The 19337-nt window shown below is 56.7% G+C and overlaps 1 protein-coding gene across 4 annotated transcripts in view; it reads right to left on the bottom strand.

Moving 5' to 3' along the window:
• CAMTA1 (calmodulin binding transcription activator 1) overlaps positions 1–19337 on the bottom strand; it is an 875067-nt gene that overhangs the window by 251480 nt on the left and 604250 nt on the right. For all 4 annotated transcript variants that reach the window (XM_036854334.1, XM_036854351.1, XM_036854359.1 and 1 more), the window contains one exon: positions 8989–9060. In XM_036854334.1, coding sequence (XP_036710229.1) covers positions 8989–9060 — 72 coding nt within the window. The remainder of the gene's footprint in view (positions 1–8988; positions 9061–19337) is intronic.

The raw sequence follows: 19337 nt of genomic DNA, 5'->3' as shown, positions 1-19337 counted from the left end.
GACCTGATCACAGGGACTTTCTGGGTTGCTCCCCCTGCAAGGTGACCAGGTGCAAAGGCCAACCACCTGGCCACGCCCCTATCCCCGAGGAGGGGACCAGGATGAGAGAAGCTTCTGGAAAATGCCCAGTGACTTTCCTTAGAGAGGATAATGGCCGCTTTTGAGGGATATATTTTCTGGAGGCCTTAGGTGGTACAGCAGAGGCTTTGGCATCGTAAATTGCAATCAAGCAAAGATGTCTAAGAAGGAAATAATATCGGCTCTGCTTCGCAGCCTTGGCAAAGATCCTGAAATCTTAATGGAATTGAGCAATTTTTTGCATAGGGCCGTAAATTCCTAGTGTCTACCTTATCTTCTCATCACGTTCTTCAAGGCACATTAAATGGAGAAAGAAGTGGAAGCTGCTAGATAGAATAAAACCGGAACAGGAAGGCAGCTCCAGAGATCTGTCGGAGACCACAATTCATTCCCACACGTGCCTTATCCATCGCAAAAGGCCTTCACCACTTACTGCTTGTCTGCTCCTGTCTCTGCATGTAAAAAGCCTCCTGATGGCTTATAAGCTGAGGCTTTGGTCTAATTAGCGGTCCTGCAGCCGTGCCTCATTTTGCATGGTCTCTGCCCTGCTGCACCCAGCTCCCTCCTCTCACCCCTCCTCCAGAGCCAACACCCCTTCTGGAACCCTGTCCTAGCATCCCTGGCCCCCCTGCACTTCTTTCCAGATTTTGTCCATCTCCATAATTAGCTAACAACACAATCGCTTGCTGGGCCATGGCAGCCCTGACTTACAATGGCTATTGTTACTGTTACTGATAATAATCATGATAAGGATAAAAGGCCACTGCTCTCACTTCAGCCTGGAGAGGCTTTCACAGCAGTGTTGAATGTGCAGCCTCTGGTTGGCCGGCCCCATCTCTCCGGGTCTCTTCTCCTGGGCCCAAGCAGAGATGGGGTGCACGTTCTCCCCTTACGTCCCCTCCAAGTCACTTGACTGGCACCAGGGCCTGGGACACCTGTCCTGAGGCCTTCTTCTCGGACAGCCCTGTGCTTGGCCCGTGGATCTGGGGTCCCACACATTCTTGTCACTGTACACTGTGGCCCAGGCCTGCCACGTGTCAGAAAGGGCATGGAAGAACATCCCTGCCCCATTCTTCCATCCTTGAGCTCACCTCCTCCTCCAGGAAGCCTCCCCTGACCACCCAGCCCACTCTATGTCCGCTTCTCTGGACTCAGCGCACTGATGGGCTGTCGGTATCACCTACTAGGCACATAAATTCAGGGTCAGAAATGACTTTGGCGCCACAGGGTCCTTCACCTGCCTCTCCACACAGGAGTTCTCCCCAAATGCTCTGGGCTTGGAGGCTCCCTTCTCTGTGCTGCCCAGTCCCCGGTGGGCTAGAGAGAGCTCACTGTCAGCTGGGGAAGGACAGCCAAGGGTGTGGAACAGAGATGCAGCATCAGACTCTCTTGTCCTTGACATGGGCACCGACCCCCAGAGGTTAACACATCCAGGACCCCTCAGCCACTCCCCCTTCTCATCTCTGCTCCCTGCCCCGCCCGTGCCCCTCGGCCCGGGCACTGTGGCCTGTGAGCTCCAGAGGATGGGGCCTTGTGTCTTTAAAGGGCCTGGACCGGGCCCTGCTTACCCTAGTCTTTGGGGGTCCCAAATTCTCCTCGACCCTCGTTTTCCTCTTCTGAAAAAGTCAGGGCGAATTTGCTCAGTCCTGACACCCTCCCAGTGCAGCTGTGAGAACCAAAAGAGCTGGACCTGGAGTCTCCACCAAGTGCCAAGGGCCACCCAGTGCCAGGGCTGTGGTGTCCCTGAGCCTTGCACCCTCTGCCCCAGCCCAGCCCGTACGTGGCATCTGCCACGGCCTCCGTACGGGGTCTGCAGGATGGAGCACAGAGGGGCCGGCTGGCCTGGGGCGTGTTCCCCTCCCCACCAGCCCAGGCCCAGGGGCCAGGGACTCCTCAGGCACTGGCTCGCTTCTGTTACCTGAACCATGTGGGTCAAAATGCCCCGTTTGGGACAGAGAGTCAGCCTGACCGCAGCGCGTCTGTCACTCTAAGCCCGTGAGGCGTCGTTCAAGGGCCCACGTACAGGGTGGGCTCTGGGATGCTCTATTTCCTGGACACTTTGATTTCACCCCGACGGGACACAAAAACCGTTACTGAGCAAGAAGCCTCAAGCATTTTTTATGAAGCTATAATATCCTCCGTTAAAAAAAAAAAAAATGAAAGAGAGAGAGAGGGAAAGAAAGGAAGGAAAAAAGGAGGGCGGGGGAGACCGTCTCCCGCGTCTCAGGGCTGGCGTCCTGGTGGAGCCCAGCTCACCCCGAGTGGAGACGTCCCCCCATTCGGATGAGCCTGGAGACGAGGGGTGAGTGCAGACACCCTCTTCCAGCTGCCCCGCTGGGGATGCTGGTCCCGTCTGGGGACCCAGCTCACCCACAGGCCACGCTCAGGGCTGCAGGGCTTGGTCCCAGGTGGCGCCACGCTTCCAGATAGAGTGAGGGGGATGATGTGGGGGGGGGCACATGGGTTGCAAAAGAGCCGATCATTCCCCAGATAGATTTCAAGTCATTTTGGGTGGGGGTGGGCACAAGGGACATTTACAGCCGTGACAGTGTCCCCACTGCAGAGGAGGGTGGCAGGAAGGAGCAGAGGTGTCCTGACCGTCCTCGCTTTTGGTGGGGGGGGGGCCGCTGTGAGAGATGAAGGGAAGATGCAAGGTGGGGCTCACAGGGCTCCCTGGGGGCGTCAGGATGTCCCCTTATAGGTCCAAACTGGTACTGATGGCGTCGAGCGGTCCATCATCTGTGGAGCGCTTGCCGTGGGCCGGGAGCTGGGCTACATCGTCATGTGCTCTGTGTTCCATTTATAGGGAATTCTCACAACAGTCCTGTGCAGTCCACGCCGTTCTCATAACCATGTTACTGATGAGGAAACTGAGACTCAGAGAAACGAGCTCAAATGCCCAGAGAGTCAAGCGGCTCATGAACGTTGCCCCGTGTGACCCCGATCCCACTATTATAAGAGGTTCAGACAAACACCACCCCAAACATCCGCCCACTGATTGCTCCGGGTGGAGCTAGAATGGTGGCCTCTGGGCCACGCTGCAGGGGCCGGGGGTTCCCTCTGCCTGACACTCCCACCACCCCGCCTCACCCCAGCTTTGCTACTTGAGGGGAGCGATGAGATCGGAGGCGCCTTCCTGGGGAACCTCAGAGGCACTTGGCTCACAGGGAGGCCCTCACATCCACAGACAGGTCCGGTGTCGATGGACAGAACCATACGCTGAGGTCCCGTGAGTGTGCTGTTGGGAAATGTCCCAGGCCCACTCTGGTGCCACAGTCCCAGGTTGGGAGGGGAGGCCCGAAGCCCACAGCCTGCTCGCTCCCTGCACGCTGGGGATGAATATGGAGCTGTGCAGCTGCCTCTGGGGGGGCTGAGGCCGTGTGCAGAGGAGAGGAGGTCCCAGGGGCACTGGGGACAGGAGGGGGCCCTGGAGGAAGGTGGGGCTCCCTCACCTGGTGTCCAGGCCTGTCTCTGGGGCAGAAGCTGAAACTGGACCGTTCGCTATGATGGCCCCAGAGGTGTGCAAAAGGACTTCTCTGGGGCCCACCGGACTGTATGAGACATTCAAGACCCTTAACCCTAACCCTAACCCAAGCCCTAAACCTAACCATGGCCCTTGCCCTAACCCTAACCCTAACCGTAGACCTAACCATAAACCTAATCCTAACCCTAGACCTAAACCTAACCCTAAGTCTAGCCCTAACCCTAAACCTAACCCTAACCCTAGACCTAACCCTAACCCTAACCCTGGGAGGTCTTGGGCCACTGCCTCCCCCCAGCAGCTGCCCTTTAAGTCCCCTCCTCTTGGCAGGAGAAATGCCCTCCTCCCAGGGGCCCTGCTCGGGGGGAACCCCCCCACCACCACCAACAGTCCTGCTATTTCTGCCTCGGGAAAGCCTGCTCTCAGGACGGGGTGGGCGGAAGTTGACCACGCTGAGGGTGAAAGGCCAGCTGGGGGCCCACAATCCAACAAAGGGATTTAGAGCCTCAGCTCAACCCCCCAGGCCTTGCCAGCCAGGTGGGGAAGTGCGGTTCTCAGGGGCACTTGTCAGGGGAGCCTGGGCTCTGCCTGAGCAACACCGGGGTCTCCCTCCTGCCCTGGAAGGCAGCGAGCCCTCTGGCTGAGGCCTCCGGCTGAGGCCTCCCTCCACTCCCGGGTGGGGAGCTTTGGGGGGCCAGCGCAGCCTGGAGTGAGCCCCCTTGGTAAGCTGGCTATACCCCCGCCGCCCCTGCACTCTTCTGTGCTGCCTCTGTACTGTGGCACTTGGTGGAGACGAGCCCCCTGCACCCACCGTTCCTGGGGGTTCTGGGCTGGCAAAGCTCAAGGTCAGGCAGGAGGCAGAGAGTGTGGGGTTGAAGGGCAGCTGCCCCTCCGTGACTGCACGGCCTGGGACCAGGTGCTTGAAGCTGTCTCTAGCCCCTCCCTATAAGAAGGGTAACAATGGCATCCCCCAGAGAAGAGATGGGCGCCCTGGGAGACTCGTCTTCTCCCGGGTGACCCGGGGGCCCGTGGTGAGGGGCCGGTCACTGCCTGGCCCAGAGTCAGTACCCGGGGTGGCCAGATGCCAGAACTTGGAACCCAAACGTCTGCCACTCTCAGTGACCCAGGAGCCCCCAGTCCCGGGGTCCCCCCAAAGCCCCAGGGTCCCTGTATTTGCACAGCAGCACCCAGGGGCCTGCAGGCCTGTGTGAGCTGCGGGGTGGTCCAGAGAGCAGCCCCCGCTGCCTCTGCCCCTGCGAGCTGGTCTCAACAGACACGCAGCCCCGAATGAATGGCGGTGGCAGACACACAGGGACACACCCCCTGCTTCACTTGAGCATGGAAAACATTCATTAAGCATTTTAGAGGACAAGGGCAAAAAGAAAAACACTCATTAGAAGCAGAAATAGTTTCCAAATGAGCCATACAGAATCTGCTGGCAAGTCTGGCCTGAAATGGGGGCTTGTCCTCCTGGGGGAGCGGGCAGGCGGAGGAGTGCACAGAAGGAGGGACTGTGGGGCCCAAGAGGGGTCACAGAAGGAGGCAGGAAGGCCTGAGCCAAAGCGCTAGAAAATCCCAAAGAGGAGAGGCCACGGTGGCAGAGATGGAGGCCGAGGACCCTGGCTGTCTGGCCCAGCGTTGCAGCGGCCCAGCCTGCAGGAGGGGCTGCACCTCCACGGCCCCAGCAAGGCTCAGGGCCTGGGAGGATGCAGTGATTACCATGTCCAAGGCCATGGGAGGCAGAGGCAAGAAGGATCCGGGAAGCCTGATCCCAGCCCGGCTCCATCGCTGACCGGCTGGGTGACCCTGGGCCTGACCCTGCCCTCTCTGGGCCTCAGCGTCTATCTAGGAAATGCAGCAGCTGAGCTTGGGGCAGCCTATAAGGGCCCTGCCAGCCGTGACACATGGAGCCCTCAATGCTGCTGCTGATGTGAGGGGAGGAGCTGCGTGCCGGCCGGCAGCGGGGGCTTCTCAAGGCGCCAGAGCCGATTCCCCAAAGGCCCCGTAGGAGCAGCCTGAGCTCAGGTCCTCTGGGGTCTCGAGATGCTGCCCGTGCAGGCGCCCACGTGGTGCCCACGGGGCACGGCAATGACCTTAGGTGCCATGGGCTGAACGGGCTTCAGTCCCTCCACTCTAGGGGAAGGCTCTGGTTCCTCGGTGTCTGCCGACTCACATCCGGATAAAATATTTATTAGCGAGATACAGAGAGAAAGAGGGCGGTGGCACCCACCCTCACAGTCAGGTTACTCGGAAGCTAAGTGCCGCGTCAGCTGCTGCCCTTTTCTTCCTCCTCCTCCCTGACCTCTGTGCCTGGGTGTGACATGCCGGCCCCTCCCCTGTCCTGTGCAGCAGGGTGGGGCGGGGGGTGCTGGCCCCTCCCGGTCTGGCTGAGGCTCTGTGCTGGGCACTCAGGGGAGACGGAGGGAGGCAGGAGGCTCCCCTGGGGAGCTTACAGTCTGGTCGGAGAGGAAAGCCAGGTCTGTGTGGGTAGGGTCCCTGCTGTGCTAAGTGGCCTTGGGATTAGCATGTCACTTTGAGGATCTCAGAGGAAGGAGAGGCCGCTCTGCTGGGATGGCAGTGACTGTTTGGGAGGGGCTGCTCCCAGAAGAGACTCTCCTTCATCCAGAAGCCCGCCCTCCCTCCCTCCCTCTCCTCCTCCCAGCCCCCTTCCTTTCAGGGGGCTCCTCCTGGGCAGTGGGGTGCGAGGGGCGTGGCCACCCAGTGTGCCCTTGGTCAGCAGCATGTCATGCTTAGGGGACACGCTGGCTTCTCTGTTGCCGAGTTGGCACCCGAGTTGCCTCTTCCTCGGCTCTCACCTGGTCACAGTGCCCTGACACTTCCACTCCCACCCCAAGCCTTTTTCTTGGTAATTGGTGTCAGAGACAAACTTGGGCCAATGTCCATCTGGGCCAGTGTCTCATGGCTTCTTGCCTATTTAATATCAGAGGAATTAAACCTGGCCACGCCGTCTTATCCCGGTGTTGTAAGCAGCATCAGAACAAATTGCCCTGAGCAGGGCGCTCGCCCTGGAGCTCCAGGCTTCCGGGCGGGACGTGCGAGGCGCTCATTGCCTTGGCCTTTGCTCCGTAGTCTCCTCCTGCCCAGGGCTGACCCGGCAGCAGAACCCCCCCCCACCCGTGTACATTCCCGCTTTGTCACCTGCTCACAGAAACTCGGGGACGCAGAGGCGGGGGTGGAGAGACAACTGCCCAGGGACCCGGAGAGAAGATAAAGACTCAGATTAGCCCTGGAGAAACAAGATCTGTGATCCTGACCTTTGGGGAGACTCGGGTTCCCCGCCGGCTGGAAGGTAACAAACCCAGACGCACATGAGTCGCCCCAGGTATGTCTCCAGCACTCAGCGGCCAGGATCGGAGCACCAGGGAGGGGAGGGCTGGGCAGAGGAGCAGCAGTCCTCCCACTCCTTGCGTGGCCCCAGAAACAAGGCAAGGGCAGCCCAGGCGCAGAGGGACCTGGCTCAAGGGGCCTGAGTGAGTGGAATCCAGTTTGGGGATCCAATTGGCTCAGACTCCAAGGCGGCCCGGTGGCGTCTGAGTCCGGGGAAGGAGATCTACCGAAAGCCACAGGAGCCTGAGGGAATGGAGGCGTGGGTGTGCGAGAGGGGTCTGGAGGAGAAAGAGGAAGCAGCCTTGGAGAGCAGACAGCTGGGGCTGCCGGAGGGGCGAGCTGGCAGGAAGCTGGCCGCGGGGGCGTGGCTCCCTCAGGAGGGCAGCCCCCAGGCCGGGCAGAGAGAGCCCAGCAAAGACGTGTTCTGATGGGGCCTGAAAGCTGAAAACACCAGCGTGGGACCTGGGGGGATGGAGGCCCAGGAAGGAGCTCACAAGGGCTGCTTGAGGTGAAAGTGTTTCTCTGGCAGCCAGAGTGGGACCCTGGAGACACAGGGACATGTTCTAACTGCACCAGATCTCTGCTCCCAAGGAGGAGCCCACTCCCCCCTTCTGCAGCCACGGAGAAGATCCTTCACCAAATGGCAAAATGCCTTGGGTCCATTCTTATTAACGAGGCCTGGAAAGTAGCATCCCAGGATTACGCTGAAGGTCCCTTTCACAAGGACGCAGGGCTGAGCAATTAGAAAGGCAGGTGTTACCACGCCAACCTCTGAGGGGGACAGACCCGGGAGACTATAACGGGCAAGGTGTCGGGGAAGCCGTGTCTGCAAATCAGCACCTCATCTGACGGTCTCAGGTGCCACCCGCCAATGAACTTGTTGAACCACAGACAATTATTTCCGGGAACTAAGGAGACGGAAGTGTATGGCGGCGAGGGCCGGGGGTTGGTTGGGGGAGGTGAGGACGAGTTGATGGACAGAGGGTCTGGTCTAGGTGTGGACATTGAGGCGGCTCTGTGCTCAGCAGACGCCTTCCAGGCCACCTTCCCTGGGACCAGCGGCCCTTCTGCACTCCATGGCGTGTGCAGCTCTCTTCTCTCAGAACATGTGCCATGAGCATTGGCGGGGGGCTTGCTTTCCCATCTGCTGGACCCCTCCCAACCACATCCCCGAGGTCAGGGAGATCCCCAGACCCCGGGGGCCCAGGCTAACTTGGATGCAGAAAGTGAGACCTCTGGGGGAAAAGGCCAGAGGCAGCAATTCCTGGGCAGAGGCAGTAGGAAGAAGTTGGGGTGATGCTGCCGGGGCCCCCCAGGGATGTGCTCTACAGAGAGCAGCTGCAAATCAGAGGCCAAGCTTTAGAAAGGACCCAGGTCCAGGCTCGCTGGGCAGACCCCTCAGACCTTCCCACTCACAGCAACACCTTCCACAAGCAAGACGACCACCAACACAACCAGTCAGCTCTTGGCTGGGCGGCCTCGGGGCTGTGCACCAGCACCTTGGACAGAGATCTGGGAGCCAGGCCTCCCTTGGAGCTTTGGTGACTGGGTGGCTTCTCTACCCCTTTCTCCATCCTGCTCCACAGCAGACATCACAAGTCGATTACAGAGCTCCTTCCCTCTGAGCCAGGAGCTCCTGGTCTCCCAACAACCATTCCAATCAATCCAACTACAACTGGCATGACTCTGGGAGCTGATTTTCCACATGTGCTGACGACTAACCCACATGCGGTTTTCAGTGCAAAGGCTTTTCTCAGTCAGGGGCAGGTTGCCCACCCAGCCTTTTTCCTGTCCTCAATCAGAGGAAACTGAGGCACCCTGGAAGCAGCTGGCAGGATGTTATCCTCACGCGGCGGGCAAGGACGTCCCCCACCAGGCTTCCTCCCCTTGCTGGCATCTGACATCACACCAGGCCGGCCCCGAAGCTGGCCTCAGCGCCACACGCCGACATCCCTAGGAAAGCTGGCCAGGGCGCCTGGGCCTGTGACCGCCGCACGCAGGAGCCCCACCCCACTCAGCTCCCTCCACAGACCCTTCCCCAGCACCGGAGACGGAAGAAGAATCCAGTCCCAGCCACCTACCTGAAGGAGCCAGTAGCACCTCCGGTGGAAGGTGGGGATGATGGAGGAATGGACATAGCAGCCGTACAAGCACTAGGGAGAGAGGAAAAACGAGAATTCAGTTGGAAAGAGGGAAGGAAGGGAGGAAGACGGCGCAACAGAGAAGGGGCAAGAGAGGACCGCGGACGCCGCCACCACCCCAGGGAGATGGAGGCGCGGGCACCTCCACATCCGGCTCAGGACCAAGGCTAAGGTCTGGGACACACCTAGGAAGCACAGCTGGGAAACACCAGTGGGCAAACATGGATGAACAGCTGGGGTGCTCCCCCTTGTGAGGGCCATGGGGGCACGTGGGAACCCGGAAAAGCCAGGGGCCACAGGAATGCACATATGTATACATTTTGCCTATCATTTGAGGGGCTGGGGTTTACCCTGACGTTCACGCATAGAGCCTGGGTTAAGACCCCTTGGTGTATGGGGAGGGACGGAAAGTTACAGAATTGATTCAAGCACACACACACTCCAGACCTTTCCCAGCCAAGGAGAGCCGTCCCTGGCAGCCCTGGCTGGTAGGAGCTCCAAGGCTGGGGGGCCAGGGAGGGGCAGCGCTTCCTAGGACTGACTTCCGGAGTCTGGGACCCTTTGCACACAACCTCACTTGCTGGTTTTTATTTACAGTTTTCTATTCACATTTGTGTTTGTTCCAAGTATAAACCTGCATCTTTTACAGATGGATTTGGTTTTAGAAACCAGCTAGAGCCAGATTGGAGAAGAAGGTGGGTGAGGATTTAAGTTCAGGAACAGCATGTAGAGGGGACATGAGGAGGGACAGCTCTCATGGAGCTTGTCACTTAGATCCAGGAGGGTGGAGCTGACCGGTGGGACAAGTCAGGGGAGCACGTCGTGCGCTGGGCACCGTGGGGGCTTGCCTGCCGGCAGGGGTGAGGAAAAGAGGCTAAGGAGAGCAGTTGTGTCCTTCCTGAAACTGAACGCTCAGAGTCTGAGTGGGAGGAAATTTGGCCTTTTCTTTTGGAGCCTCCAATTCCAAACTAGAATGAACTCCTTCTGTTTTCTTTGGAGTTCCCCTAGCTTCCCAAAGCGCACGTTCCAGAAGGGGTGGGGCAGAAAGAGAAGGCAGGACCACAGAGCCCCAGAGGATGAAGGATGGGCAAGGTCTTCCCTTCCGCTCTCACTGTAGTCCCCCAACACCAACACCAATTCTGCAGAGAGAAATGGCCGGCAGCTCTGCATGTACAGCTTTCATCAGATATTTTTCACACTCCCAAAAAGACCAAGTGCAATTTGGTTTGACTAGGAGTCCATTTGAGCCTTGCCTGTCTGATTAACAGAGTTGAAAGAGAAATCATTTTGGACTATGGGATTCTGGCTGCAAGAAAATCAGATTTCCAATATGTTAGAACTTTTGCAGATTGCTGTCAGCTGGGACTTAAGCCCTGTACAAACCAAACAAACAAAGCGGAAATTAATTTAAACGATTCCCTTGCAATTCTTGCCCACGAAATGTATTTATTATTAAGAAGGCAATATTCTTTCCTGACTTTTCTGGTTTTCAATAAACTGTGTGTTGCTTTCTTTTTTTAAAAAAAGAAAAATTGATAGCTCATTCCTTCTTGCCAAAGGAGACTCATGTTTGGACATTTTCTGTGAGCGGTTTGGTTGCAACGGATGAGTAACCCACCTGCAACTTACATCAGCCCTTTTCCTTTGTAATCTGGGTGTTCTCATGGGCAGTTTCCTTGCTTTCACTCATGCAGTGAGCCCGATGGAGGGAGACTTAAACTGTTGAGAGAGGAATTCTCTCCCTCTCTTTGAAGTAAAAGGTTTCCCATCAGCTCTTTCTCACTGTTCATCCCTCTCGAGAGTTTGCCGCGACTGCCCTGCTTCACCTGTCTCTTTCTCTTTCTACTGCTTTTTTCTTGAACTTGAAAAGAACACGGTTGATTTGCAGCACCATCTCCCCCTTCATCCAATGCCTATCTATCTGTGTTGGGCTGCGGCAACCTTGAACCTCGTACTAAGGAATCACCGAGACTTTACCGATCACCTACTGCGTGTCCCTCCTGTGAGAGCCCAGGAAGAAAGCACAGCCCGTTCTCCCCCAAGACACCCCAGCACCCCTCTCTCAGGCACCCTCCCCACCCCAGAACCATCCAATAAACAGAATGATGTTAAAAAGAAAAATCACTGTTTCTACATCAAGGCTCATGCATTTTAATCAGAGGAACCCTCGGGGCCTCACTCAGAACTTAGTCTATTTTTAGATATTTACTGTAAACACCCTGGTGATCCGATGTCTCTGGTCTCCACAGATGAGAACCACAATCTTAGGAAGGTGGGAGAGAGGTACCGCTGATGACAGTGAGCCAAGTCAAATGGCATCAAGGGAGGAAGCTCCCCAGGGAGCCCCAAGCACTCAAGAAGCCCGAGGGCATCGGACCCTTCCCACGTTGCCTGGCCCAGCGCGCTGGTCACCCCGTGGCTCACTTGTCCACCTCTATTCCCTGAATGGGGGCTCCTGGCAGGCAGGACCTTTGAATGAAGGGGGCCCACAGTTCCCCCACCCAGTACCCTCAGGACACCGGTCTCTACAGCCTGGTACAGGGAAGGATCCAGAGACAGCACATGTTTAATTTCTGCTTGTGGAACTCCGAAGGCTCAAGTCTTTCTAAAACAAGACTAGAAAACCATCCTGAGAAATGGCTCCATGTTTAGTGCTTAAAGGGTTGAGCTTCAGTTTCAGGGAAAACTGACAGGTGTTGGGTAGCTGGTTTCCCTTGTCTGGAAGGAGGCTTCTGGTGCCCAGTCTTGGTGAGCTAGAGTCAGCAAGGGAGGAATTCTGAGCGAGGGATCCTGCTTGAAGTGGGAGACCTGCTGTTCACCAGCTGGGAGGGCCCTTGTCCTGTCCGGCTGCAAAACGGGCACCGTCCTTTTTCTGTCTTCTGCGTGGCTGTGAGGGTCGAGAGCTGACCCCTGTGCTGGGCTGCCCAGGACAGCAGGTGAGAGAGGGTTCAGAGGAAGCTACGGGGGCTTTCAGGGGCGCACGGTTGAAAGGGAAGAGTGAAGGAGAGTATTTCCAGCTTCAGGAAATGCACGTGGGGACAGGAGGTGAGACACAGTGGGCTGGGCTTGAGGACCTGTAAGGACATTGGGATGGACCGGAGTGTCCACTGCACGGGGGCGTGGCGAGAGGCAAGTTCTGGGGAGACAAAGCGGGTCAGATCACAAAAGGCCACAGGGCTTACAGCAAGGAGGTTGGCTTCACCCTGGGGCGGTGGGGAACAAAGGAACATCCGTGTTCCGAAGCTCACTGTGGCAGCCGTGTGGCCAGGGACCGGGGTCAGGAAGGGCGGGGGCACCAGGTCCAGTCCTGAGTCCAGGAGGCATGCTGGGACCAGAGGCGGCAGCAGCAGAGAAATGGAAACATTGGCAGGGGTAAGGATGACGCCCAGCTTCTGGCTGTGCAGACAGGTACACGGGTACACAGTGGGCCCACTCACAGGAAACCCTGGGGGTGCAGCAGGCTGGTCGGGAGGGGCTGATTTCAGATTTCTATTGGTGACCCTGAGGAGCTCGTAAGACCCCCCAAGGGGAGACACCCAGAAAGCAGTAAGTTTCTGAGGTCTGATGCTGGATCTGGGCTGGCAACGGTGATCTCCACATCCTCAGCACAGGGACGGCGTTGGAGTCACGTGGAGAGGCCCAGATGGGGTCCATCCACTCAGGCTGGTTTCTGCAGCACAGAGCCGTGCCTGCTGGCTCAGGTGGACAGAGCAGGTGAGGCGTGAGCTTGCAGATGCTCCGAGCGGAGGCATGTGGTGTGCTGAGCTGCCTCACCCTGTGCCCACATACCTCACAGCCCCAAACCACCCACGGCCCGTCCTGATCCCAGGCTCTCTGGCCAGTTCCCATCGTCACCACTGCCCTCACGCTGGACCACCTCTGCCCATTTCCAGTCCTCACGGCAGTGTCATCACCAAGCCAATCGGGGATTAATTGCACACTATCTCACGACGCAGCGTATCAAATCCATTCCCTTTAACCACTAATCAAGAAAGCAATCAACTTCGTCTGTAGTCATCTGTGTTGTACAAACTCCTGGTGCTTTTTGATCAGGCTCTGGGGGTCCCTTGGGGTGTCCCTGGGTTGAGCTTTGCATTTGGGGGCCGTGATATGCTGGGAGGGAGAGTCACATCCCGCGGCTGGCGGATGCAGCTGCGTGTGCGTGTGTGTAAGCGGGTGGGTGCACACGCGTGTGTAGGTGTGTACGGGAAAGCACACCCTGGGCCCCTTGTTTATGTGTATCACATAAAACAAAGAAAGAAAAAGAGAAAGCAACCAGCTGTTTATAGGAAACTCAGGAGAACGTCACCCTGTAGATGAAAGCAACGTTCAAATTAGTTCTATTGGGAAATGAAGGTCTGACATCTTCCCTTTAACAGGACAGTGGAGCAAGGAAGAATTTTTTTCTTGAATACTCAAAATTGCTTGTATGAGTCTACGGGGCTTTTTTTTCTTAAATAAAGAGGAAAGATAAAATTACAGGGGAAACCAAGAGCAAACAAGAGCTCCCTTCAGTTCAAAATATATGCTTCAGAAAGTGACGTTTCTGAAGAAAGCATCAGCCTCAAACCTCCTCAAAGGGACTTTTCCCCAACAGACTCAGCTGCCAGGGGTCCCCTTGGGGCCAGAAGGTCCATTAGGGCTTGACACCCGATGGCCTCGGTGGGCCAAGAAGGGAGCATCTCAGGTGGTGAGCGCAGATTTATTGGTGGGGGGTTGGGAGTGGACGGTGGGTCCCCTTTCCCTCCAGCCCTCAATGGCTCCGAGAGATGAAGCTGCTTCTCCATCTCTGTCTCTCTGTCCGTCTCTGGCATGAGCTCAGCCCTCCCATTGTCCCCTCCACTCTCGGCTTCTGATCTAGAATATGGCTGACTCGCTGTCCCCACTTCTGGGCTTTCCCTCAGACTGTCCCACCCCGCAGGGCGGGCTTCGTCCTCTCCTGTGCAAACCCTACCCCACCCCCCCCGAGTCCATCTCAGATCCTCCCTCCTCCAGGGACCCTCTCCTGACCCGGCCAGTGGGAGGAGCCCCTGGAAATGACCCATCTGGGGTCAGGGGGCAGCACGGGAGGCGGACTCTGCCTTGGGGTATCAGAGACGCCATCTCTGTCACCATAAGCTCACCTATCGCAGGGGCTGGCAGACTTTCTGCCAAGGGCCAGATGGTAGATGTTCTCGGCCTCGTGAGTTAGATGGTCTCTGCTGTAGCTGCTCAACTCTGCCTTGTGGGGCAAAAGCAGCTTAGACGACAGGTAATGAATGTGTCCCCAAACTTTATTGATGGACATTGTAAATTGAACTTTGCATAATTTTCACCTGTCATGAATAGCATTGTTCTTTTGATTTTTTTCCCCAACCATTAAAAAAAATGTGAAGACCATTCTTAGCTCATGGGCCATACAAAAATAGGTGATGGGTTGGCTCTAGCCCATGGGCCATAGGTTGCTAACCACGACCCATCAGATTGGGAGGAATGTGAATTGTATGGTTCTTTGTAAAATTCCCTGCGGTGATTTCCATGTAGCAGGTGTTCAATGAACTTTGGTTGATTTCCATGCGATGTGAATATCGACGCCGGGCAAGGAGGGAGCAGCAAAGGCCCAAGTGCATAGAAAATAATAGACTGTACATTTAATAAATACACTTAAGAGTGAGTATTGAACACAGTACCTTTCCCCACCATCGTCTACAGACAGCTCTCAGAAGACCTGGCTGTCTTTCGAACTAGACTTAGTCGTGGATGTTTGTTTTCTGGCCTGAGTGTGACGTGTATCGCCTAAATGTGAGATTAGTGGACACTCGGGCACTGTGCTTGGCGTGGAGGACTTCCTGGCATGTAAGAGGCGCTCAGTGAAAACAAGGCTTCCTCTCCCTGTCAAGTGCCTTCATTTTATTAACCAAGCAGAATTCAATGGGATAAAGTAAGGGCAGCTGAAAGCAGGTAGCGCAGGATTGGAGATGTGAAGCTGCTTTACATCCCCGCGGCCTTGATAAAGCCTATGAAATTTCTTCTCTGGGGAAGACCTTTTCATTCTGTTTTGGGGGCCCCCTCCCACAGGAGACAGGGAATCCCCAAAGCCAGGGCTTGCTGTCTCCCTCCTCTGGGGAAACATGAGCCCAGCATCTTCCTCGGTGGGCTGGGGGAACGCACATCCCTAGCCCCGCACGACAGGCCTCTCTAGAGGAGGGTGTGGCAACCAGGAGTCACGTGAGGCTGCTCAAATTCCAATTCCGATTCCTATTACATAGAAGGAAATAAAATAGAAACACCAGTTCTTCGGTCGCACTAGGCTCAATTCAAGTGCTCACCTACCACACGGAATGAGCGGCTATCATGTTGGACGGCTCAGAAAAACCCATCGTCACGGAAGGTGCTATCGGACACTGAGGCTCCGGAGAACAAGAGTGGGGCCCGGTTCAGGGATGCTCAGCTGGACCTCTTGGAACCTGAGACCCCAGGGCCCAAGATTTGGGGAAGCTAGGGTTTGGGGGAAGAAGTGGAGGTTGGGACGATGGGGTGGCGGCTCCACTTTGGGGAGTTGGGATGTTTGGAGGTTGGTACCTGCTTGAATCAGTCCGTGAGTGTATCCCCGAACCCCTGTGCTCAGAAAGCCTCACTCCCCAGCTCCGCCCCGCCCCAGCTCCCCACCAGAACCCCCTCGAATGCAGGGATAATACCTGCTGCGTCCCCAGGCTAGGATGCTTACAGCGAATCTCCATCCCTAACCCTCCTTATGAGGGTCCCTCTGCTACTTCCTCTGCCGATGTCCTGCACCAGCCCCCCAGCAGCCAGGCCACCGGCCGGGGGACCCGAGAGTCGAGTTAGGCTCGTGGTGGTGGCCCGCACTCTCCCTCAGTGGCCTGGCCCCGGGTCCCCCAGTGGCCTCACCTCTCTCCCCCTGGATCGGTGACTGTCTGCACAAGGCAATCAGAGTGAAAATAGATTTTTAAGGTGCCTGGTTGATCTCACACACTTGAATCTAATGCACACACGACAAAGATGAATAGATTTTAAGATGTGTCATGGCATAAAGGTGACAGAAGAGAAAGAGATAATAGAAGGGAAGGCAAAATCCACTGAGAGGACAATCTAATCCTGCTCTGCAGTGACGAAGGGGCAGGAGCCGTTTATTCAGAATATTCCAGGCAGGGCAGGTGAAGATTCCAGTGCTGGGGCCAGATGGGGTGACAGCCACACTGTCCCAGAAAGGGCACCCTGGGGTAGGCTGGGCCTTGGCTTACATGTAAGAGGAGGGCGTGTCAACCACATTTCACTACTGTCTGCTCTGTGCCTGACTTGAGCCCTTGCCTCCAGGACCCCCAATCCTGTGGTTGAGAGAGAGCTAAGCAAACAAACAAAACCAGATCAAAACAGCCCCGAGGCTAAGTGCAAGGGAACCCAGGAGAGGGTGTGATGGAGCCCCAAGAAAGGGAAGAGTCCCCCTTTTCATGCTGAAGATCGGCAAAGTCACCTAAGAGGAAGTGACATTTGTGATGGGTCCAAAAGGGTGAGCTGGAGTTGGCCACGTGGACTCGAAAGGGATCTTGAGCAGAGGGATAGGCCTGGGCAAGGATGTCGGCTCCTTCCCAGCTTTGCCATCTTTCCTACCCAAATCCTCCGCGCGGGACAACACAGATGGTTCTATAAAACCCCCGATCAGACACGTCGACAAGTGGCGGCACATGACTTTGCATTGGAAGCAAAGGTGCTTGATTTTCATGGCTTTTCCTTCCCGCCAGCCTGGACCCTGCATGTTAAAGCAGATTTCCTGGGAGGACTATGGGAATTCAAGGGACATTGAATTCTCTGTCTCCATCTCTCTCTGTCTCCATCTCTCATTTCTGTATGTCTTCCTTGTGTTTCTTCCCTCCCACTACCGTTGGGCTGTCTCTATGTGGCAGGCAGCAAGAGTCCCATCCTTTCAGCTGTGACCCAAGAAGCAACAAAGCCTCTCTCTTCCAGATTTGGGGTGACAACACCAGGGAGGGACCCTCACCTATTTGGGCTGTGATCCCAGCCCTGGGACTCTCAGTGGGGCAGGAAGGCACCTGAGTGGGCAGAGCTGCAGGGCTCCCAGGCTGGGGTAAAACACGGTTCCTTGCTGCCAAAGTTTGGACATGCCCTGTAGAAGAAGCAGGAGCTCTCCAAAGGGCAGGGGGAAGTAAAAACCCTCCAGCACCTTCCAGATCTCCCCAAACCAGTGGCAGCTGCTGCAAGGGGGCAGAAGTAGGTCCAAGCAGCTCTGCTTCCCAGACACCTGAAAGCCGGAGCAGATCCTGGAAGGTACCGAGAAGATCTCATGCAGGGACAAGGTTGGGGGCAGCGCGGTGACATGCAGCTCCTCTTGCCTTTTGTCTGCATTCGTCCTGCTCAGAGGCATTCATGGGGAAGGCCAAGGCTGAACAGGCTAGTCGAGGACTCAATGCCACCCTTGCCCGGCTCAAAGCCCTCGCTCCCTCTGCCCTGGCAATGCCACCCGGATGACGTCACTCAGGCATCCACGCCAATGGCTGAGGGTCAGGCCTTCTGCAGGGCCTGCCTTCATCAAAGACGAAGGGATGGATTCCTGGGCTGCTCCCAGGACCGTCCTCGCTGGAGGATTTTGTTCGTATTCATCTAAGATTAGACCAAATGATTCAATTCGCATGCTGCCTGCAAAAGCACTGGGTCTCAGAACTTGTTAAATAGTGACTTGCTTTAAAATTAGTTTGAGCTAAATGGATTGCAGTCTCATTCGGCCTTCGGGGTTGGGCGACAGGAGAGATCTGTAATATTAGATCATCATTGACCCGGCCTCCTTCAACGGCATCTCCCAGAGCCTGAACCCCTGTCTGCAGATGTGGGAGCGGGAGGTTCAGAGATGTCAACACCTTGCCCAAGGTCACAGGGATGTGTCCTCAGAGCTGGAGGGATTGGGGGCGGCAAACTTCCACCCCTCCCAGACGGGCAACGTGCCGGGGACAGAGCCAGGAGACCAGGGCAGTGCCTGGCAGGCCCGGGACACGTGTAACCCCACCCCCTTGTCCTGCAGGAAGCACCCGTGGGTCCCTAGTCCCTGGAGACAGGCGAGACCCCCTCCCCCAGGCACCTGCATTGGTGGGAGCTCAGAGGAGGGGCACCTAGGGGTAGGGGGTGGCACCTTGGGCAAGCAGAAAGGGCCACGGGGACCCTCTAGGTAGGGGCTCTGTTGGGGGGAGGACAGGGGGGCTGTGGCCCCGGGGAAGGATGGAAGCAGGAGGCACTGCCCCTGACCCCACCCCCAATGGGGGTGCAGTGGTTTAGGGTCTACCACCTCATTTCTTCCTGGCCCCTGGTTTGGGTGGGGAGTGGTGAGAAACACAGGGGGGTGGATCTTGGAGAAAGGCACTCAGTTCTCACACTGGAGCCTCCCCCAGTAACTCCACGGAAAGTTCTAGACCATCTGTATAGCACAGGCCCTTTCAGTAGCTATAAGGGAACGTGAGGAAGAAATGAGGGGCAGAGGTAAGGGTCAAGGGGACATCGTGAGCTCTGGGAAGCCCCCTCACTGCCGGCCTTTTCCAGGGACCGGGGAGGTGACAGTCAGGCGCCCCCGGTACCCCTACCTGCCTCTGCTCACCTGGGCCCCCTTCCCACGGGGGAGGCTGGGCGTCTGCAGGAGGAGCGCATCTAAATAGAGCCTCTGTAGCCTAACCACGACATGAGTGAGGAGCACGTAAAAGTTAAATGAATTTTTAAATAAAAAGGCATAAAAATCACGTTTAAAGATATAAATAAAATCCCTTGGAGCTTCAGCTTTATTGTTTTTGGGGGGTTCCAGGATTAATAAACTAGTGGGCATAAAATGGAATAATAGCTAAAAACTGATAATAAGGTGAATTTAGATTCAGGGAGGGAGTTGATCCCAGTCGTGAATCCCAAGCAGCAGATCAGAGCAGGAGGAGGGGCAGCGGGCTTAACCCTCCGTGGTGTCGCCCAGCAGATGTTCCCATCGGTTCGGCTCCGTGACCCTGGGAAGGAGCCTCTGCTGGGGTCCAGTACAGGTACGTGGCCGCCCTCACCTGTCCGCTTTCCCGCCCCCTGGGGACCCTCAGCCGGGTCTATGTGGTCTCCTCTCTCTCTCACCCCAGCACTTGCCAAACTGCTCTGGGGAACCGGCCGCCCGGGGCATTTCCGTGTCTCAGAAATCCCTCCCGGCACCTGGTTCCCAGGGGCCCCCACCAGGGTGCTCATTCACCCTCTCTCCTCACGGGGTGCGGCAGGCAGCTCAGCTCAGCATCAGCCGCCCTGCCAGCAGCAGGAGGAACTCC

The sequence above is a fragment of the Balaenoptera musculus genome, chromosome 1, assembly GCF_009873245.2.
Source record: "Balaenoptera musculus isolate JJ_BM4_2016_0621 chromosome 1, mBalMus1.pri.v3, whole genome shotgun sequence".
Lineage (NCBI taxonomy): Eukaryota > Metazoa > Chordata > Mammalia > Artiodactyla > Balaenopteridae > Balaenoptera > Balaenoptera musculus.
Note: the sequence above shows the minus strand (reverse complement) of the source record. Positions and strands in the feature narration are given on the sequence as shown.